Source organism: Eleutherodactylus coqui, chromosome 12, assembly GCF_035609145.1.
Source record: "Eleutherodactylus coqui strain aEleCoq1 chromosome 12, aEleCoq1.hap1, whole genome shotgun sequence".
NCBI lineage: Eukaryota > Metazoa > Chordata > Amphibia > Anura > Eleutherodactylidae > Eleutherodactylus > Eleutherodactylus coqui.
In genome coordinates, this window is record NC_089848.1 from 22,999,193 (window position 1) to 23,022,850 (window position 23,658).

General features: G+C 42.6%; 1 protein-coding gene across 1 annotated transcript in view; it reads left to right on the plus strand.

Annotated features, from left to right (window-relative positions):
• Positions 1 to 23,658, plus strand: part of CNTNAP2 (contactin associated protein 2) — a 1,903,897-nt gene that overhangs the window by 1,310,395 nt on the left and 569,844 nt on the right. Inside the window, exon 12 of the mRNA XM_066585040.1 lies at positions 10,644 to 10,763. Within this exon, the coding sequence (XP_066441137.1) occupies positions 10,644 to 10,763 (120 nt within the window). The remainder of the gene's footprint in view (positions 1 to 10,643; positions 10,764 to 23,658) is intronic.

A 23,658-nucleotide genomic window follows, 5' to 3' on the forward strand; every position in this document is an offset into this window, starting at 1 on the left:
CACGTTTTGGTCATGCAAAACATATTTGTACACCAAAGGTTCCCATAGAAGTCAATGGGGAGTTCGCAAATGCACGCACAGTATGCAAGGAGATGTGTGAAACACTGCGTAATTGTGCTGGAAAAAGCACACATCTGGACCTAATTAACTAATTAAATCGGAGCGTTTGTTTGCCAAGCGTGAATGAACATGCCTGCGGGCAAGAAAAGTGCAGTAAAGTATGGCAATACGCACGCAAAAAAGTCTCACTTAGTGTGTAATGTGATGTAGTTGTTCAGCGGGGAGAAAGTGGAGTAAAATTCTTTTGCAGGTACGTAAATACTACATGCGTTAGAGGTGTGGTGCGGGCGAAAGCTGCTGCGTATGCCCTGGACGGCGAGAGAGGCAAAGAGAGAAGGCCTGAATAGTATAAGACCCGACATATCACTGGAGGGCAAGATGACCGGGCTCAGGCTCACAGAGGACAAGATGGCAGGGCTCAGGCTCACAGAGGACAAGATGACCGGGCTCAGACTCACGGATTTTGGCCATGTAATGCGAGCAGAGTTACTAGAAAAATCTATAATGCTTGGGCATATCAGTGGCAAAAGAAGACCCGTCCACCAAACAACACGATGTCTGATATTGTTAGAGCGAATACTGGCATTGATATCACACAACTGAATGAATCAGTGCAATACCGAAAAATATGGAGCTCGCCTTTAGGGTCGCGAGGGTCGTCAACAACTAAACGGTTAACAACAACAACAAATACTACATTTTCAAAATGTTATAGAAAATGTATTTTCTCTTGACTGTTCTTCCTCCATGACCTCAGTATACTTAACAAATAGAGATGAGCGAGCACCAAATTGCTCGGGTGCTCGTTACTCGGGACGCAATTTTCGCAATGCTCGAGGGTTCGTTTCGAGTAACGAACCCCATTGAAGTCAATGGGCGACCCGAGCATTTTTGTATATCGCCGATGCTCGCTAAGGTTTTCATTTGTGAAAATCTGGGCAATTCAAGAAAGTGATGGGAACGACACAGCAACGGATAGGGCAGGCGAGGGGCTACATGTTGGGCTGCATCTCAAGTTCCCAGGTCCCACTATTAAGCCACAATAGCGGCAAGAGTGCCCCCCCCCCCCCCGCACTGTCAGCGTAAAGATCGTTCTCCTCTGCCATAGCTGTAACAGCTGTGGAAGAGAAGAACGATGTTTGCCCATTGAATTCAATGGAGCCAGCAATACAGCAGGTTCCACTGAAAGCAATGGGCTGCCGGCGATCGCAGGATGAATTGTCGGGAAGGGCTTAAATATATAAGCCCTTCCCTGCAATTCATCCAGAAATGTGTTACAATAAAAATATATACCGGCGTATAAGGCGACGGGGCATATAAGACGACCCCCCAACTGTCACCTTATACGCCGGCAATACAGTGGAGCAAAGAATAAAAATCATTACTCACTTGTTCTGACGTTCTGCGCCGCTCCTGCAGGCTGTCGCTCCCTCCTGGTTCCCGGCAGAGCATTGCTTTCTGGACGCAGGGCTTGAAATCCCCACCTCCAGAAACACAGCCAATCACAGCCATTCAATGACATCATTGTCATTGGCTGTGATTGGCTGAAGGCACGTGTGTTTCTGGAGGTGGGGATTTAAAGCCCTTCGTAGAGAAAGCAATGCTCTGCCGGGAACCAGGAGGGAGCGACAGCCTGCAGCAGCGGCGCAGAACGTCAGAAGAAGTGAGTTATGATTTTTATTCTTTGCTCCACTGTATTGCCGGCGTATAAGGTGACAGTTGGGGGGTCGTCTTATACGCCCCGTCGCCTTATACGCCGGTATATATTTTTATTGTAACACATTTCTGGATGAATTGCAGGGAAGGGCTTATATATTTAAGCCCTTCCCGACAATTCATCCCGCACACGCCGGCAGCCCATAGCTTTCAGTGGAACCTGCTGTATTGCCGGCTCCATTGAATTCAATGGGCAAACATCGTTCTTCTCTGCCACTGCTGTTACAGCTGTGGCAGAGAAGAATGATTTGTCTTCTATATGTTCTCAATGGGGTCGGCGCTGCTGCCGCCGGCCCCCTTGAGCGCATATAGAGAAGAGAACAGAAATCGCAGATCGCATATAGGTGCGATCTGCGATTTCTATGGCCTAAGAAGGACCGTTGGGGTTCTTGAAACCAAAAATACTCCTAACACTCTCCCTATAGCAGCTCCGGCACCAACAGCACTTTCCCTCCTCTATGTCAGAATGCATCTGTGGCGAGCCGCGGGAGGGGCAGATTTTAATACTCGGGTGACACCTAATCTCGCCAGCCACTCACTGCAGGGGGGTGGTATAGGGCTTGAACGTTGCAGGGGGAAGTTGTAATGCCTTCCCTGTCTTTCTATTGGCCAGAAAAGCGCACAAATTTCTCAGGGAAGAAAATGAAAATAACCCGAACATCGCGTGGTACTCGTTACGAGTAACGAGCATCTCGAACACCCTAATACTCGAACGAGTATCAAGCTCGGACGAGTATGCTCGCTCATCTCTATTAACAAACCAGATGGCACTAGGCATGTGGCACTGCTTGGCATTAGGAACATGTAATACCCAGTGTGGGGGTTATTTTCAATATTCATGCTTTAGGAGGTCAGAACATCACAGTGGAGTTTTGCACAGCTATTTCACCTAGTAGCTATAGGGTGATGTGCATTTAGGAACCCTTTAATTTTACATTGATTGAAAAAAATCAAAGAAACTAATTAAAGTAAGGAACACCGTAGGCTAGATTCAAAAGGGTTCCCCTTTCTAACATAGGCTGCTGTATAGATACCATGATGGTAGACATAGTATACAGATCGATGTTACAATAGCATTCCAAAGCTACTAAAATTGTATCACTGAATAACTAATATTTCAAAAGAAAACAAAAACAATTTCTGCACAGAATTGTATTTTTTCTTCATATGACATAAAAAGTGACAATTCCTAAATGTAATCTCTGTCAGGCTAACAGGTGCGGACTGCAATCCCACTAGGAGACTGTTGATAGCTGATATAATGCTGGCATTGGGACCTTGGAAATAAACAAGATTACTAAGTGTCAGAAAGCGTATTCACACATTCTGTGCTTTTCTCCAGACACATGGAGAAAGCTCTCGGGAAATAAATGTTGTTCTTAGTTCATCACTTTTTACAGTAATTAGGTACACAAGTGTTTTATAGTGAAGTTTTTACTGTCACCCTCACAATTAGGGATGAGTAGGTCGGTTTGGTGAATGCTGGCAATTTGCTTTTTTATAGTCATCTTATATGAATTGCCAAAAATGAATTGTCAATTATCCGCTCTTCGTCTTCAAAGTTTTCAAAATTTTAAGAGAAGAAAAGATACCTTTATACTGCTGTGGGTTCCCTTTATACTTAAATTAGAACAACCTTTAGAATACTTTCAATATTTCTTTTATATTCTGTATTCTTTAGACTCACTATGGCCAGATCAAGGTCGATGGAGGTGCCTGTGTATAAAATTTGATGGGAGGCCACCTTCTCAGCAACTGTTATACACTCTTTGTCCAAAAAACATCCCCTCCCTAGAAGGAGTTGTCGTTTTGCTGCAAAACTCAGCATGCAGTTCCATCTCAGGCAGATATGCAAATGAATAGGATTGTGGTGCGATTAGATGAACAGTCTTGCCACTCGAGGCCCTAAAAATGGTTCAAGCCATGCCCTATAAAAGGTTCTCACAGACTATGGGTGTGTAGTGACCTCTTTTTCTGCCTTGTGTAGAGCTTGTTGACCACTAGACGCCTCTACAATGCAATCAAATAGATTTTGCCCAGTTAACAGAGTTTGAGAGGGGGTGCATTATTGGATTTGCCCACCATATGGGCTGTTTTGATGAGATTGTTAGTAGGTGTTGGGACCAGTGCATGTGTGAGGGCATGCACACAAGGCTCAGGACACCCTCAACAGACCACCAGTAGAGAGTATCATCTGAGAAGCATGAGCAGCTCCAACTGTTTTATTGATCGCCATCCTGAGGCAGGTGACACTATTGTTACATTCCCGTGTTTGTCGGAACTGAAGGACATTTGGTATCATGGTGCTTATTACATGTCCGGCCACTGACACTTACTATCTTCTCTGTTTGCGGTGGTGTCATGAACAACAAAACTGGACTGCTATGGAGTAGAGCAAGGTTGTCTTCAGTGACGAATTCAGGTTAAGTTTGAACACTGATAACAGCAGTGTTCGTGTCTGGAGTCCTCAGGGTGAGCGCCTCAGTCCTGCCCTTGGTGTAGATTGACACACTGCCCCCAATGCTGGTGTGATGGTCTGGGGGACAATCACGTGCGTCAGTCGATCACCCATAGTGTTGGTACGAGGGACAATAACAACTCAGCGATACGTTCAGGAAATCCTGCAGCCACATGTGTTCCTCTCATGGCGGCTTCCAGGAGGCTTCCAGCAGGATAATGCTCGGCTACACACAAGGAGGTCATAGGAATGTCTCCACAACATTGTCACACTTCAGTGGCCTGTCCAATCACCAGATTTATCATCAGAAGAACACGTATGGGGTTATCTGGGACACCAACTTCGACAGCCTACAAGTTTAGACCAATATGCTTGAGGATATCATATGGAACCTGTATGCCTCCATGCCTGCCCATAATACATCTTGCATTCAAGAAAGAGACAGCTCAACAGCACGCTAGAGCCTCCATACCCGCTCGTATCACATCTTGCATCCAAGTTAGAGGCAGTACAACAGGGTACTAGAGCCTCCATTCATCCCGTGTCACATCTTGTATCCAAGCTGGAGGCAGTACAACAGGGTCTTAGAGCCTCTTTGCCCACCCATATCATATCTTGCATCCAAGTTAGAGGCAGTACAACAGGGTACTAGAGCCTCCATTCACCCTGTGTCACATCTTGTATCCAAGCTGGAGGCAATACAACAGGGCACTAGAGCCTCCATACTCGCTCGTATCACATCTTGCATCTAAGATAGAGGCAATACAACAAGGTCCTAAAGCCTCTTTTCTCACCTCTATCATATCTTGCATCCAAGTTAGAGGTAGCACAACAGGGTACTAGAGCCTCCATTCACCCCGTGTCACATCTTGTATCCAAGCTGCAGGCAGTGCAACAGGGTACTAAGAGCCTCCATATCCGCCCATATTACATCTTAGATCCAAGCTAGAGGTGGTACAACAGGCTCCTAGAGTCTCCCTACAAGAGGCCAGTTCTTCACAATAAATTCTAACAGAATTATCACACAGAAAAGTTTTGTTCCATTCTGACAACTTCTTCTAGGGAATGGGTTTTATTTGACAATGAGTGTATATTGTATTGATCACTCAAACTGGCTACACATTGAATACACCTATGGGGTAGCCGAACTGTCTCCATATGCTTGCTGGTAAAACATGAATAAGGGTTGTATTTAAAATTTTCCCAATGGTTTCCTCTTCCACAATTTGGATACAATCACGTGGGCGAATGCAATATTGCTTGGCAACATACAATTTTCATGATGATGTGAAGCATTTTTTTTGTTAAAAATTGCTTCATTTCTGGGAAATGATGATCTTCACGTGTCTTTCATGCACGTGAAAGGATTGCAAGTGTTTTCCATTGACTAATATCATTGTACACTCACATGCACATCACATGGCAAGTGAGTGCTGTGCAATGTTTTTTAAGGTGTTCCGAGGGAATGTCCCAAGATAGAACATTCTGTGATTTTTTTTCTTAGCTCTTTACCCTAATTTATCTGTGTTTGAGGGATTCTTGAGATGACCGTGACTTAGTCCCATTATGCGGCTGTGATAATCACGGCCACATTACGTACGAAACAAAAACATTTATTTCAATGGTTTTGTTTTCATTAGCTGTATCTTCACCTGTTAGTAGTATGGGCAAGAAAAGATAAGACTTTCTCACATGTAGTTAATACTTTCACACGGGACAGAGTTATCCACGGAAGCACCGCTGATCAGATGTTGACAATTAGTGCAGATTTTGTTGTGTTTTTAACTGCAGAATGCATTCCGTGGAACGTCTGGTGGAATTTAATGTGTTATTTTCACAGACTTTATTTGCCGAATTGCATCTCCGATATGTTAGAAATCTGCAACAACAATTCTGTGAGACGTCCTTAATTCCACAGCAGAAAACTTTTCTGCTCCGGAATTTAATTTTGCAGTTTTGAAGTAAAGATCTGCGGATTTTAACATGTGCGGAATCCAAGCCCCATAGGGATAACATTCTGACTCAGGAGTGTCCGCGCCGACTAATTCAGTCCCGTGAAAGGTCACTAACTGGATTTCTTCTTTTGTGTTTATTGACCATGGTAAGCTTACCGATAAAGGACTTGGTTGCAGACTTTCTCCCTGATTGACCTCGGGTAGCCTTGTGACTAAGATACTGTTTAACCCTTTGGCATTGTATCAGTCTGTATGGTTTTAGACCATGCTCAATGAGTACAAGTTTGTTTATTGCTGCCAGCAACCATCTGCTCCAATTCACTTCCTTGGTTTCTGTGCTATCTTGAGAAACAATTACCGGACAAACAGCCCTCGTATAGAAGTCCCAGCACCAAGACTCTAAGAAAAGACACAGGAAAGTCCAATTTAGCTCTTTCTGTAAGGAACTCGGAACCAGGTTCTTGAGGGAATGGAGTAGTCAGTTGTAAGTCTGTTTCATTATTCCTATATACCAATCTACAATAACAAGTGTAGTGAATAACATTGATTATCTTGCTAGAATGCACCTGTCAAAGAGTAGGATATATTAAGCAGCCCGTGAATAGTAGGTTCTTGGAGTTGATGCATTGGAAGCAAGAAAAGTGAGCAAGCATAAGGATTTGAGTCACTTTGACAAGGGCCAAAGGGTGGTCGCTGGATGAGTGGGTTAGTGCATCTCCAACATTGCAGTGCTTCTAGGGTTTTGTCATGTATGATATTGGCTAATTCCTACCAAAAGCAGTCCAAGGAAGAATAACCAGTGAACCAGGGTTATTGGAGTTCAATGCTCATTTAAGGCAATGTGTCGTGAGAAAATGTTCTATTGTATAAACACATTTTATTATAAACATAGTTTTTAAGAATTGTTACTTACTATCTTGTCTATGGCCCATGAGGATGCTATAAAGCATATTTCCAAAAGCTGTAAAGCATATATCTGCATATATCTGCAGCAAAGAGAATAAAAAAATCTACAATCAAGATAAAAACAGATGAGATAAATGGCATGTGTGTCACTATCTGGTTTTAATTACTAATAACAATATAGGTGATATATTCCCTTTAATTCATGTGAGGACAGAAGGCTAGTCTGCCAGGTCCAGTCCAAGTAGGAATAACTATAGCACAAATTGCTAAAAAACATAATGCTGGCGTTGACAGAAAGCTGTCAGAATGCACAGAGCATCATTACTTACTGTGTTTGGGTCTGAGTAGCTGCACGCTAGTCAGATTGCTCATGCTGACCCTTGTCCACCACTGAAAACGCCTACAATGGGCACATTAGCATCAGAATTGGAAGCAATGGAAGAAAGTAGCCTTGTCTGATGAATTACATTTTCTTTTGCATCTTGTGAATCACCAGGTACATATGTGACACTTAGGCCCAATCTCAACTGGCGGATTTGAATTGCGGAATCTGCGCAGAACACCCATGCGGATGATCCACAGTTCAAGCCACCCATAGGGAAACATGGCCACCCGCAACTGAATTAAAGCATGCGGATTTGAACTAGCATGGTTTATTTTAGTGCAGTTCCTGCCGGACGGCTTCCATTGAAGTTAATGGAAGCCGTCCGATCTGCCGACATTGCAGACTGGCAAAGGCTTCCGCACACATCCGCAGTACAGAAAAAAGAAGACTCAGGCGGGTAGGTAGTGTCCTCAGCCACGGGCAGGGTTGGATTCTACTGTGGGCTCCCACATGCGGAATCCGACCTGCCCGTGGAAATGAGGCCTAAGAGTTTAAACAGATGGGGTATTTTATTCCCTTTATTTTTCACGGCCGCATAACGGGATAAAATGAAGCCATTAATTTCAATGGTTTCATTTCCATGTGTTAATACTAATGTGTGAGAAAGATAGGGCAGAACCTATTTTCCCGCTTTAGCATGGAGTTTGATTAGTCCCAAAAAATCAAAGACCCAGGTTCATGAGCTAATATACTTCAAAGCGGCAAGCGTATTAGCGCATGTGCCCATGTGTTTTTGCCCTCATTTGGAGAAAATATGACACCAGGATGTACTATGGGAAGACAACAAGTCAGAGGAGGCAGTATGATGCTGTGAACAATGCTTTAGTGGGAAATTCGGGGTCCAGGCATTCATGTGGATAATGCTTAAAGGGGTTGTCCCGCAAAAGAAAGTGGGGTTATACACTTCTGTATGGCCATATTAATGCACTTTGTAATGTATATCGTGCATTAATTATGAGCCATACAGAAGTTATTCACTTACCTGTTCCGTTGCTAGCGTCCTCGTCTCCATGGTGCCGTCTAATTTCAGCGTCTAATCGCCCGATTAGACGCGCTTGCGCAGTCCGGTCTTCTCCCTGGTGAATGGGGCCGCTCGTGCCGGAGAGCTGGTCCTCGTAGCTCCACCCCGTCACGTGTGCCGATTCCAGCCAATCAGGAGGCTGGAATCGGCAATGGACCGCACAGAGCCCACGGTGCACCATGGGAGAAGACCCGCGGTGCATCGTGGGTGAAGATCCCGGCGGCCATCTTGCTAAGGTAAGGAAGAAGTCGCCGCAGCGCGGGGATTCGGGTAAGTACTAAACGTTTTTTTTTTTTAAACACATGCATTGGGTTTGTCTCGCGCCGAACGGGGGGGCCTATTGAAAAAAAAAAACCCGTTTCAACGTGGGACAACCCCTTTAAACATGTACCACCTACCTAAACATTGTTGCAGACCAAAATTGGGTTTTAACCCTTTCCAATCCACTGTCTGATGTCTAAAGACATTATGATTTAAAGCTGTACAGCTCCGATGTTGGAAGACGTCCGTTGGGGCTCTCTTACTGTATATTGCCAGCCTCTCTGCTGTCGGAGCCTATCCAACGTGTCACCTCATGCAGTACTGGCTTTAGCCAGCATATAGCGCTGTTATATAACGGCAGAAAGAGAGTAAGCCCCCCTAGGAAAAACAGGATACAAATTGGATTGGAAATGGTTAATGTTACGACTGACCGGTGTATACGTCTATAAACTGACCTCTCTGACGACATCTGCAGGGCAATAATCATATGCATTGTTCCTACTTGATAGGAAACTATTCAATAAAAATAATAATTTTATATTAACTAAAATTAAGGGATAATACAGTAAGAAATTGCACAATAGAATCACCCAGGAGGCCGAGTATCTTACAGCTTTATTCTGTATGTTTCAGGCATATTTTTTTCAAGTTAGTATATTATCCAACAAATTGCCAACTCATAAAATACACTGTAGTTACCGCAATCTTTACTCAACTCATTTGAGTCTTAGAATTATAAATCATAATTAAAGTATCTACAACGGTCTCTCCCTAAAGACATTTACGGTGGTTTCACAGTGTTTTTCAAATGCCACTAGTTTTTATGCAGTTTATTAAGCCAAAGCCAGAAGTGGAACCAGCGGGAAGAAGAAGTGTAAGTCTTTACTTTATATGTTCCATTGTATTTGAATTCACTTCTGCCATTGGCTAAAATGAGCTGCCTGATAATCTGCCATAAATACATTTTTTTCTAAAAATGCTGTGTGTCAACCTATTAAAAAAAGGAACCCTACTAATAGTTTTTGTTTAGCAAATACGTTTATAACAATTTGAAAACACCTTTTCTTATAACGCTGCATTGATTTCTGTTATTTCTCCTGGAAATATATGGAAAAATGGACAGTTGGGTGTCATCCTTCTTCTCAATGAAGACGGTCCATACACACTCTGACGTTGGCCAATTTCAAGGGGAATATAAGTATTTAGCAAAGCATATTGCACATGTCAGGAAAGACGTCAGATTGAATCCCCACGGAGGTATTGTTAACTAAATTTGTATAACTGTAGTTTTATGCAGGTGTATATAGCTAATGGTGATCAAATATTCACGCTCTATCTGCAAAGTCAACATTTTTTGTTACACTTCATTAACAGTATTGTATGTAAAGCATCGGCCTATTGTTTTTGTCTTAAAGGGGTTGTACTACAATTAAAAATTACTGATTGGTGGGGATCTCAAAAACAGGAGTCTTGCGTCTCCCCTTTCTCACTGTGAGGTTGCTGCACCCCTCACAGCGAGAAGTAGACTGCATGAAGCGCTGGTCATGCAAGTGCACTAATGCTCCACTCACTTTCAGTGGGACTGCCGAGGTACCAGAGTGGCACCTGCTTGGGTATTTTTGTCCACCGCATTAAAATTAATGGAGCACTGACCATGCATGTCTTGCCAGCACTCCATTCAGTTTTATGACTGCAGGGGAAGAAGTGACAAAAGAGCAAGACACAGGGGGCTTATTCTTGAGATCAGCGGGGGTCACAGCAGTGAAAGTGTATGGATAGGGGATGTCTTGAAATTCTGGTACAACCCCTTCAATCTTATGTTTTATATAGATTGTATCCGCTGTTCTAACACCTCATTTATTAACACTTTGTTTGTTTCAGCCATGTATGAACTGTCTTGTGAAGTATACAGACACCTGGGCAATACATCAGACTTCTATTGGATTGATCCAGATGGCAGTGGACCACAAGGACCAATGAGAGTTTACTGCAATATGACAGGTATCAGACCTTTAAATTTATTATTTTCTGGAAACAAATGTCAGACAAGAAGTGAGACTCTTCTGTTCTTTTGGTTGGCAGACGTTAATTATGTAGCATTAAGTCATCTGCCTTATAGATGACCAGTCATTTAGACACCTGATCATTGAGCACTCACCGACAACATCTAGACTGATGAAGTCTACTGAACTAAGATACAATCTCCATATAACCATGACGGCCTTCAAAACCTATAAGCCAACACTTCTTCCCAAAAATAGCAAAAAAAAAATTCTCGCTATTGAGCTAGTTAGCTCAATAAATGCCAGTACTGGAAGGAGGACAACTGAAATCCTGTCTCGGAGATACCTTTTCAGGTGATATCTGTTAGAGTCGGTTTGTAAAGTTTAACATTTTACCATTGAGTCAACCAAGACTTTTAAAATCGTGCTACTGCACCTCTAAACACTGGTAATTTCATAGTCATAGTTATTAAATTGCTAGCCAACATTATCGTAATCAGGGACGTGTGAAAACATCCTAAGAGATGTTTAGATATTATAAGGTAAAACCTACTGTATGAGCATTTTACATAGTTCCAATGCTCCTAAAGCATAAAAATAGTCACACAGTTGCAATCAAAATGATAAAACTGCCATTGGATACAGAGGCGTAACTTGAAGTTGCTGGACCCCAGTGCAAAATCTGGAACTGGGCCCCCAACTATAAATCTTCATTGATAGTATTGGTTTGCAACATGGGGAAGAGAGACTTTATGGGCCCCTTAGGGCTCCAGGGCCCAGGTGCGACCCCCTTTTATACAAACACCCATGATTACATGCCTCAATGCCACCAAAACTTGCTGAAAATCTTCTGCAGTCATTAGAGGTGACCACCTGCTAAGTCAGGAATCTGGTGGCAGACAGTGATAAGGTCCTCTTCCTGCCATGTACAGATTGTGTAGCCAGTTCCTTTAACTTTGAGCTTGCAAACTATTCTTCCAGCCTTATCTCTATGAATATTCAATGTCTTTGCCATGTTTTTGTTTTGTTTTCCTTGATTGGGAGACCTCTATTCCTAACTTTTTGCAGCACTCTCTCATATTTCTAAAATACAATTGAATGTCACAGCAAGCAAAGCCCTAGCTAGTCCAGGTATTTGATGTGTGTTACCTCAAGTACACCTGATGCAACTAATAAAACCTTTGATTAGTTGCATCGGATGCACTTGAGACAAAACATGATTTGCAAATGTGTGCTCTTATGTGGGATTCTGTTCAGGGGTTAAATAATTCGGAGACCGCAATAACCATTAAAACTGACATTTTGCATTGAATTTGGAGCAACATTTGTTACGGTTTATTAGTTGCACTGAGCTATTTAAATTATTCTTGTTTGATTGCTTTTTGGAAACAGCTGAAAGTTTGTAAATTTGGCAAATAAACCTAATTTGCAGCGGGAATTGAATAATTTAGTTTGCAATTGTATATTAGTAATTCAGAAGTTAGAACAGTAGCCAAAGTTGTGCTAATTATGTTTCCCTTTTAAGAAAATTGACAACAGGATGAGCAGCCATGTTGGTTGTCACCTTTGAATAAGCCTCTCAGAAACTGATAACCGGCTGTCATTTTGTTAACATCTTTAATCAAAATTCTGGCAATCTACTGAGGAATTGATAAACAGTTGACAACCAGTATGGCTGAATTTCTTGCTGCCACTCTTGCAAAAGCAATTCTCCAACTATTGATTTACAAATACATGTGGAACATTTTTTACATTCTCAGTGAAAATCCACTTTGACCCCTTAATGCTACAGGGCATAAGTTTACATCCTGGTTGGCTGGTTCTTAGCACATCAGGGCATAAACGTATGTGCTAAGGATGGCAGTCAGTTCCCATCCACAATGGGAGCTGGCTGTGACTAACAGCTGGTCTCCTGCTGTAACAGCAAAGATCGGTGAGAACACTGTCCCTTTTGTTAACCCTTTACATGAAGCAATCAATGTTGATCAGAGTAAGTAAAGAGTTCACAGAGGAAGGGTAATCATGGAGAGCTGATAGATTGCACGAGACAATGGCGTCCAGATTGCCCTGGCCTTACGATCAATAAATAGTGATACTACATTAGCATAGCGATCATAAGATTGCTGGTTCAAGTCCCCTATATATAGTACCAAAACCCCTTTTTGCCCACTTTCCCCTCTTTTAAAAATGAAAAAAAGGCAAAATTGAGATGCTTTTTCTCCCTCCCCTCCAAAATTAGGTAATAAAAGTTATGCTATGGATTTTGTGTACTCACAAAGTGGTAGTAATAAAGAGTACAGCTTGTCTCACAAAAAACAAACCCTCATAGGGCCATGTTGACGGAAAAATAAAAAAGTTATGGCTTTTGAGAAGTGGAGATGAAAATCACCCAAACATCGTTTCATCATTAAGCTGAAAAAAAGCCCTGTCCTTAAGGGGTTAACAATATCCTACCATTTTGTGTATAGAGCTCAGAAGCATGCCTACGTGTTGTATGGTTACCGACTACAAAAATAGTCTTTTCTATGAGGAAGCTGAAAAAGGGTTTAACCCCTTAACGCTCCAAGATGTACATTTATGTCCTGCTGTGTCGGGGTATGTATGAAGAGAGATCGCGGGGCAGCTGACACCTGCGGGCAATAGCTGCAATTAGCCACGCGGCTGAGCAACGCTATTAACCCCTTCGCGCTCTAGGACGTAATTTTACGTCCTGGCAGCATGGTACTTCCCGCAGCAGGGCGTAAACTTACGTCCTGGGGATAGCACAAGATCACTTATGATCTCACGCTATCCTGCAGAGGGAGACGGTTGTCAGTCATAGCCGACCTCCCGCTGCAACAGCGGGGGTACATCGGAGATGCGCCCCCCGCTGTTAACCCCTTCCCTGACGTGATCTATGTAGATCGCAGCATGGGAGGGGTTCACAGAGGGAGCGCGCTCCCTCTGTGACGTCACCGGCTCTCGTGATATAATCGCAGAGAGCCCGGCTGGTTGCCATGGCAAAAGGACGCAAGACACTGGCGTCCTGTATTGCTATAGCCTGTGATCGCTGTATAAGAGATAAGGCATGGCAGGGCAGTACTGTCCCCCAGAGGGACACCAATTGTGTAAAAAAAAAAAAATGAATAAAAATGAAAAATGTAAAAAAAAAAGTAAAAAAATTCTTTTTTATGCTTTTTATCATAATAGCATAAAAAAAGGTAAAAAAAAATTTAAAACCCCACATATTTGGTATTCTCGTGTCCGTAACAAAACGTATAATAAGTTGCACATGCTTTTGACTGTGCACGGAAAAAAGCGTTTAAAAAAACAGTAAAAAGCTGAGGGAAAATGTAAATTTTTTGCATTTTGCCTCCCTAAAAACGCAATAAAAGTGATCAAAAAAGCCATATATACCCCGAAATGATACCAATAAAACCTACTGCTCGTCTCGCTAAAAAGAAGCCCTCACAGAGCTTCATCCATAGAAAAATAAAAAAGTTACAGGACTTTGAATGCAACAATTTAGAAAAAAAAAGATTTTCAAAAAAGGGTTTTTATTGCAGAAAAGTGGAAAAAACCTAAAAAAAGGAAGAATTTTGATATCGTTGTAACCGTACCAACCCGCAGAAAAAATGGATTGTGTCTAGAGATGAGCGAGCATACTTGTTAAGGGCAATTGCTCGATAGAGCATTGCTCTTAGCGAGTACCTGCCCCCTCGGGAGCAAATATTCGGCTGCCGGCACTGGGCAGGGAGCGGCGGGGGAGAGCGGGGAGGAACGGAGGGGAGATCCCCCTCTCTCTCCCCCACTCTACCCTGCTCATGGCCGCAACTCACCTGCGCCGGCAGCCGAACCTTTTCTTCCGAGCGGGGAGATATTCGCTAAGGGCAATGCTCCATCGAGTAATTGTCCTTAGCGAGTATGCTCGCTCATCTCTAATTGTGTCATTTATGCTGCATGATTAACGTAAAAAAAATAAAATCTATGGCAGAATTGATGCGTTTTCTCTCTCTACAATCATAAAAAAAATAATAAAAGTTTTACGATATAGTCTATGTACCCAAAACTGGCACCGATAAAAACTACAGTTTGTCACGCAAAAAACAAGCCCTTATACGGCCGCATCGATGGAAAAATAAAAAAGTTATGGCTTTTGAAAAATGGAGATGAAAATCCGCCAAAAATCGTTGCGTCCTAAAGCCCAAAATAGGCCATGTCCTTAAGGGGTTAACCCTGTAAATGCTGCTGTCAGTTCTGCATTCAAATCCCGAACGATGTTCGGGTGTCCCGTACGGCCCCCCGCGATGAGATCACAAAGAGACATGCGGGTGTCATGGCAGCTGGGGGCCTTCTGAATGGCCCCAGAGCTGCCTTAGCAGACTGCCAATCAAGCCATCCCCGTGGGCTGGCTTGATAGACTGACTGTCAGATCGCAGTATGATGTAATGCTATGGCATTGCGTCATACTGCAGGAGTGATCAAAGCATGGCTAGTTGTGTTCCCCCAGGGGAGCTAAAAAAAAGTTAAAGTAAGATCAATAGAGTTTTACTAATTTTAAAAAAACAGTAATAAAAGTTTAAATCATCCTCCTTTTGCCATATCTATAATAAAAAAAATCTAAATCATAGAACAAAAATACATATTTGGTATCGCCGCGTCCGTAAAAGTAGAATAAAGTTATCATGTAATTTTTGTTGCAGTTTGTGGGCTGTAGAAACAAGTCGCACAGAAAGATGGCGGAATAAAATTTTTTTTTTCATTTTACTCCACTTTTTACTCCATTTTTTACAAGTTTCTCAGTACATTAAGTAGCACCATTGAAAAATACAACTCGTCTCCCAACAAACAAGCCCTCATACAGCGACGTCCATGGATAAATAAAGGAGTTACGATTTATTAAAAGGATGGGGGGGGGAATGAAAATGGAAAGAAAAAAAAGGGCTGCACTCTTAAGGGTTTACATCATGTTATGTGTAATCCGCAAGGACAGGCCCGCCAAAATTCTGATGGAAATCCACAGCAGACAAATTTGTATGCCGGTTCTGCGGATTTGTCCGTGTTTTTCATTGCAGATCAGCTGCAGAATTGTAACTCTCGTATTAAAAAATGATGCACCACGTGAAGGAGATTCCTGAAAGGCCGTGTTCATACTGTGTATATTTCCTGCGGATTTTGTACTGATTGTCTGTGCTTTTCAAATCCGCGACTTCGGTTTTGAATATGGAGTGGATTTACTACGGATTTTGGCCTGTTCTCTATGCGCCTACTGGAAATGCAAATCCGCCCCGTTTGGACATAGCAGAGAATGTTCAGACAGCAGAATCCACACTAGAGTTTTTTGCCTGAATTCCTACTCTGAAAACTTTGCCAAAATCTGTGTCTTTCTGCCCTGAATCTATGCGAGGATTTTGCTGTGTCGGTGGACAAAAACCGCATGCGGAATTCCAGCACTGAAAATTAAGTTTCTGCATCAACAAGTGACATGAAAACGACATTGGACTTACACATGCAGATTTGGCCATTGACAGAACAAATTCCTTGTGTGGATCCGTGCAAGAAACTGCAGCAGAAAGATAAGGGTTTGATACAGTTTTGAGAGGCAGAATTCACCATGAATTCCACCATGTGACCGAAATCTATGACATGTTGCAGAATTTCCACGTGGGACTCCACAGCTAAAATTTCATAGTGTTTACAAAGAATACACCTTGTTACCAACAGGGCACGTAGCGAAACGTTGTTGTACACTTCCAAATGGTGCAGAAATGTATGGGTTTTAACCCTTGTATGTCACACACACACGTACACAAGTATCCTTTCAATATTTTATTGATACACAATAATGAAAGTCTTGTGCTATGTACTATAAAAACACAATCCTGAAGAACACGAAGTTCCATACCATATCATAAATTCTTGCCATGCCACCGCACCATCATTCTAGTACATGCAGTACAATTCCTGGCAGCAGACTGCATCATCACAAGCATGGTGAACCGAAACTGACCACAACAAACCAATCCCAGACATTGCGCAATGCCAGTCGCCCAGTGGGACTTCATGAGTTGTTGGAATTTCTGTATCTACCATGTTCACTGGAGAGTATGAAGAGGAGCCATGGTGCCTCAAGTAATTGTGCAAAAAATGCAGAAGCTAGCGCTACTTTATGCATTTTATTCAGCAAAGGGTTGATTGCGGCAAGGAAAATATGGAATCTGTTTGTCATGATCTCAAATAAATTTTCCACAGTTTCCTGAACCATAGAAACCAATAATTGAAGATTTTTCTCTCCCAATTCAAAACCCTCTGAGGGAAGGTTTTGATGAGATGGAAATATGGTGGGAAAGCTTCATCTCCAACAAAGACGAAGTTCATGTTTGCTGTCGTGTAAATCCTGGATGAAAGAGAGAGGTGGAGCAACCTATTTGTTGTGTTTCTTAGTCAACTAGGCACAGATGTTCCTGATTTATTTGTGAGGAACATGCATGTTGGGAGTTGCTGCGATCCAGTTTAAGGGCTCATTCAGACGAGCGTGTTTATGTGCATACAATCATGTGCACATAACCACGCATCTATTAAAACCATTGGTTCCCTATGATGTGTTCATGTGTACCTGCAAAACATAGGACATGCGTGCACGAATAGGTCCGTGCTGTGCGTCAATATTTCCAGCACTGTCACACTGTTCAGTGACAAGGGGACTCCCCGCAGGGAGTAAAGGATCCACTGCCACAGCTGTGACAGCTGTGGCAGAGGATCGCAATGTTCTCCCATTGCTTTCAGTGGGGCCACCGCAGATGCCGGCGGCTCCATTGAAAGCAATGGGCTGCCGGCAACCTCTGCAGTGATTTTCGGGGAAGCGCTCTAATATAAGCCCTTCCCTGAAAATCAGCCCTGGCTTGTGTAAAAAAATAAAAAAATATATATACTCACCTCTCCGCCGCTGTTGGGGCTCAGGGACATCTTCTGTGCATGGTCCCCGGCACTGTAATGAAGTTCTTTCAGCAGGTGGGGATTTAAAATACCCACCTGCTGAATGGGTTGTATCTGATTGGTTGAGCGCTCAGCCATTCATTGAATGACAGCTGAGCACTGCCTGTGATTGGTCACAGCTCTCAGCCCTTCAATGACAATCATCCCTAGGCTTGTCTAAAAAATATAAAGTAAATTCAATTTACTACACTGTCGGGAGATCAAGCGGGTAGTTGCGCCTGAGCCCCGACAGCGACAGAGAGGTGAGAAGAATCATAAAATAATAGAATAGTAGAGTTGGAAGGAACCTCCAGGATCATCGGGTCCAACCCCCTACTCAGTGCATGATTTACTAAATCATCCCAGACCACAAAGAAAAGAGAACTCTCCCTGGGACTCCCATTGGCTTTTCCGGGATCGGTCGCATCACCGTACTGGACACCCTGCGACAGGCGCCCTTCTCCACCACTCCGGGTTTGGGGATCTGAACGCAACTTCCTTTGGTTCGGCCGAGGGCGACAGAGGCCATCGTCTGTCCATTAAGAACGGCGTTCGCCTGTCTCTCATGTATAGTATATTTATTTTATATTTTTTAGACAAGCCTAGGGATGATTGTCAGGGAAGGGCTTATATTTAAAGCCCTTCCCTGAAAATCACTGCAGGGGTTGTCGGCAGCCTGTTGAATGGCAGAGAGCTACCTGTGATTGGCTGAGCGCTGTGACCAATCACAGGCAGCGCTCAGCTGTCATTCAATGAATGGCTAAGTGCTGCCTATGATTGGCTGAGCACTCAGCCAATCAGGCACAGCTCTTTCAGCAGAACTTCATTACAGTACCTGGGACCAAGCGACTAGATGCAACTGAGCCCTGGCCACGGCGGACAGGTGAGTGTGTGTGTGTATATATATATATATATATATATATATATATATATAATTATTTTTTTTACAACAGCTAGGGATGATTTTCAGGGAAGGACTAATATGTAAAGCCCTTCCCCAAAAATCACTGCGGGAGTGCCGGTATCCTACTGCTTTCAATGGGCCTGCCGGCGATGGCATCCCCATAGAAATCAATGTAAAAGCTTCACGATCCTCTGCGACAGCTCTCACAGCTGTGGCAGAGGATTGTTTACTCCCCGTGGGGAGTTCTCTTGTCACTGAACACTGTGACAGTGCTGTCACAGTGTTCAGTCACAAGGGGACTCCCGGCGGGCAATATTGATGCGCAACGCTGACCTATGGTACACGTATGTCCTATATTTTGCTGGTACGATCTAATAGATGCACGGTTTTGTGCGAGCGTATGTACGCACATAAACACGCTTGTCTGAATGAGGCCTTAAGCTGGGATAGAACACTGTGGTGGACAATGTAATCAAAGATGAAGTGGGGTACAGAATGAGAATTCAGAAGAAACAAAAAATAAAATAAAATGGAAAAACAAAAAATTTTAATATAAAAAAACATAAAACACAAAAGGGTGAAAAAAACAATAGGAATAAACAATGAATACATGTTCCATGAACAGAAATATATTAAAATTGATCAATTGATATAAATTAATTCAGGGAATTCTATAACATAAGAAAACTAATTCAGGGCATTCTATAACATGAGAAAACTATGTAGTCACAATAATTGATCTGGTGGGACATATACAGAGGTCAAACATTATGTAAGAGTTCAAATTCATAGATCATAAATTCATGTATAATTGATGATAAAAGGAATAAAAAATCCTAATCCAATATTTTATAATAAATCTAAATGTAAATAGACAATCCAATCTAACGTATATGAATATATATATATATATATATATTCTCACCTTACAAAAAAACGGAATAGAAGGTGATCAAAATGTTGCATGGATCAACCAATGGTCCTATTAAAAAGTGCAATGCATTCTGCAAAAAATAAAAAAACATGCTAGAATTGCAGATTTTGTGAATCTGCCCTCTAAAAAAATGGAATAAAAAGCAATCAAAATGTTATATGCTCCCAAAAATTGGATAAAGAGCAGAGCTCATCCAACAAAAAACAAATCCTCATGGAGCTCCGTTGGTGGAAAAACAACAATGTTCTGGCTCTTGGAATGCGGCGATACAAAAGCAAATCTTTAATTTACAAAAAAAGTCTTTTTTTGCGTTTTTTTGCGTTTAAACCCACTTAGGTTTTTTTAACGCGAATGTCAATGAGACTTTCTAATGTTAAAAATGCATAGCACAAAAATGTCGAGGCGTTTTTAACACTAAAAAAGTCCTGTTGACATTCTCATTAAAAAACGCAAGTGGGTAGGAGCCCTAACCTTGGTATCGCTGGTGTCATGCTGACCCAGAAAATATTATCCCATTATTTTGCACATTAAACATCCTACAAAGGAAATCCAAAAAACTAATCACAGAATTAAATTTTTCCCCATCACCCCCCCCAATGATAAAAGTTATACAGTACATTATATTTCCCTAAACATTATGCCATTAATAGATACGACTTGTCCTACGTAAAACAAGTCCTCATTTGGCTATGTTGACGGAAAAATGTAAACGTTATGGCACCCTGGAATGAAAAAATAAAAAGTGAAAAATGAGTTGGTCATTAAGGTGCAAACAGCCTTTGTCACTAAGGGGTTAATGTATGCTATAAGTTAATGTATCATCTATGTGTCTCTATTGATGACCTCTAATATATTATCTGATATACTGTATATGTGATGCTATACCATATGCCATACTGCGCCTGTAAACATCATTTAAAGTGCAAAATAAGATAAAGAAGGAGCTCCGATTTAATATTCCGCTTTCGAATGATTTCCTTGCTCTTTCCTGCCTTTCATTTCTCTTTAATCCACACAGTAAAGCATCTGGAGTTAAGTTCCTGGACACATTACTCTAATACAAAGCATTTTACTGGCACCATGTAGGTCATCGTGTGCCAGCAAGATGTGCCGAGTAGAATAAGAAGAAGAAAATTAAGCCATTAGCCATGCATATAAGAAGTGCTTGAATGACTGTGCCTGGGAATAATTTAGGATATTTTGTCCCTGACACATTTGATCTGACGTTCAGGAACAGGACATTTTTTAGAACAAGAAAAGGTCATCATGAATTACATTGTAAAATGAAACATTACGGAAAGAAATATTTACTTTAGATGAAGCCGCACATACAGAATATACTAATCTAGCCGGTTGACATTCCATGTCTTTCCTGAAAGTAACATTGGTCAACCAAAAGATTGTGGTCTAAATTATCAACATGGTCCACAGAAGCAGAGTCTCATACAGAGAGCACAATAAAGTAATGTGTGATGTTATACCACATCCTCTTCAATATTTAGTGTAATAGTTTATAAAGTCTTAGGAATAGTCCTCAAGGACACGGCGGGATACCGGTCTTCTTTTTTGTACAAAGGTTTACAAACAGGAGATTCATTGGGCTATTCTGCACCTTATACACACTCATTGCAGAGCTATTTTCCAACATATAACACCAGATGCAGCACTATATGATGGCACACAGAGTATTATAGCGCCATGGGGCAGGTTCATGCCTTTTGCCTCTTTTACATGGGCTTCGAATTTCAAGCCTTTTGTTTGCTCAATGGAACAAGCTGGCGACATCATCAATAGATCGATATCACCCGGCAGCACATTTAGTCTGTACGATTCTCACTAAGAATCATGCAGTCCTCAGACATTAATTCTACAGTGTTTCACATTCCTATGTGAAATGTTGAATGAGCAGTGTTTAAATGGCACAATACAAGCCCGATGCAGGGTGCCGTAGATTCAGGGTGTCAGGCCATGTGGTAAGTGTAGTGCACCATGCAGGCTTACAATCTATTATTGACGCCATATTTGAATCCCGACGGCTACCCTGCACCCCACAGGTGAACTACACCAGGACTGACACCCTGGGCTCCCACAGCATTTAAAGCCACATTACATGTTACTGATAAATATGAGGTATTGGTTAATATTTTGGCCAAAATATGTGAGCTCACATCCTAGTGTCAAGGGTCCTCATTTCTTGTGAGTCCCGACACTAATATTAGTTAAAATCACAGAAAGCGACATATAAACAGACAAAAAAAAATCACAGAAAGCAGCCATATACTTGATACTGATATACTGATACAAGAGGACGTGCATATACACCATGTTGGGGAAAAAGTGGTGTATAGCCTGCCCTCTTGCATCAGTATTTAAGAAAGTGTAGCGGTTACAGACACAGGTTTGGAGCCTCAGGTGTAATAGCCGCAGGTCTGGAGAGTAGTCAGGGATGAGCCAGGAGTCAGCAACGGGAGGTCTCAGTTTGCAGTACAGATGGATGAGGTGGGTAACATAGTCTGAAGGGAAGCCAGAAGTTGGTATCAGGAGGTCTTGTTGCAATAACAGAAGAGCAGGCAGAAGTGGAACTTGATCAATCAATGTTGTGAAGCAGAATAATCGAGCAAGGAGGGAGCGGCAGGGTCAGGCTTTTATATTTAGCCTACTTAGGAACAGAGGCGGGGTCAGGATAGAGGCTGGGTTTGCAGGATCTGGGAACAAGGCAAAAAGTCATGCAGAGGAACTGTCCAAAGGCTGAATAACTCAGCAGTGAGAGCTACTGACTAGCGTGCAGGAGGTCCCAGGTTTGATCTCTAACAGTAAGTATATGGCCACTTTCTGTGATATTATGTCTGTTTACACTTCCCTTTCTGTGATTTAATTGGTCAATTTATTGGCTCATGTTTAAATACAATGATTATCATTCAGTTTTGTTCATTTGAACAATTATCCGAATGATAATCGTTCCGTGTAAATGAGGCTTTTCGTGGCTCCGACATGAGGTCAGTAATTACAATTATTCCAGCACACATTAATACAAATAATAATTTAGGTACAAATGTTTTCAGACTTGCAGTGCATTTTATGAAGGAAAACATTTTTACTAGAGATGAGCGAGCACCAAAATGCTCGGGTGCTCGTTACTCGAGTCGAACTTTCCGCTATGCTCGAGAGTTCGTTTCGAGTAACGAACCCCATTGAAGTCAATGGGCGACTCGAGCATTTTTGTATTTCGCCGATGCTCCGCTAAGGTTTTCATTTGTGAAAATCTGGGAAATTCAAGAAAGTGATGGGAACGACACAGAAACGGATAGGGCAGGCGAGGGGCTACATGTTGGGCTGCATCTGAAGTTCCCTGGTCCCACTATTAAGCCACAATAGCGCCAAGAGTGTGCCCCCCCTCCCAACAATTTTTACTTCTGAAAAACCCTCATTAGCAAGGCATACCTTAGCTAAGCACCACACTACCTCCAACAAAGCACAATCACTGCCTGCATGACACTCCGCTGCCACTTCTCCTGGGTTACATGCTTCCCAACCCCCCCCCCCCCCCCGCACGACCCAGTGTCCACAGCGCACACCAAAGTGTCCCTGCACAGCCTTCAGCTGCCCTCATGCCACACGCTGACCTCATAGCCACACCACCCTCATGTCTATTTATAAGTGCGTCTGCCATGAGGAGGAACCGGAGGCACACACTGCAGAGGGTTGGCAGGGCCAGGCAGCAACCCTCTTCAAAAGGGGCGGGGCGATAGCCCACAATGCTGTACAGAAGCAATGAGAAATCCAATCCTGTGCCACCTCCATCAGGAGCTGCAAACGTGGGCATAGCAATGGGGAATCCATGTGCCACACAGTATTCATTCTGTCAAGGTGTCGCATAGCTCAATCCACACTACAAGGGGAAAGCCGTCAGAACTCTGACCCCCCCCCCCCCCAAGTCAGTCAGTGCCTTTCTGCCAGACAGGTCAAATACCGCAATGGGAACTAAGTTTGCACCAACAGCATAGGTGGGTCCTAGGAAACCCAAGAAATGAACCAAAAATTGATCTGAGCGGCCAAATCCCATTGCATTGCCCAGCACAGCTGAGGTAACGTCAGATTAAA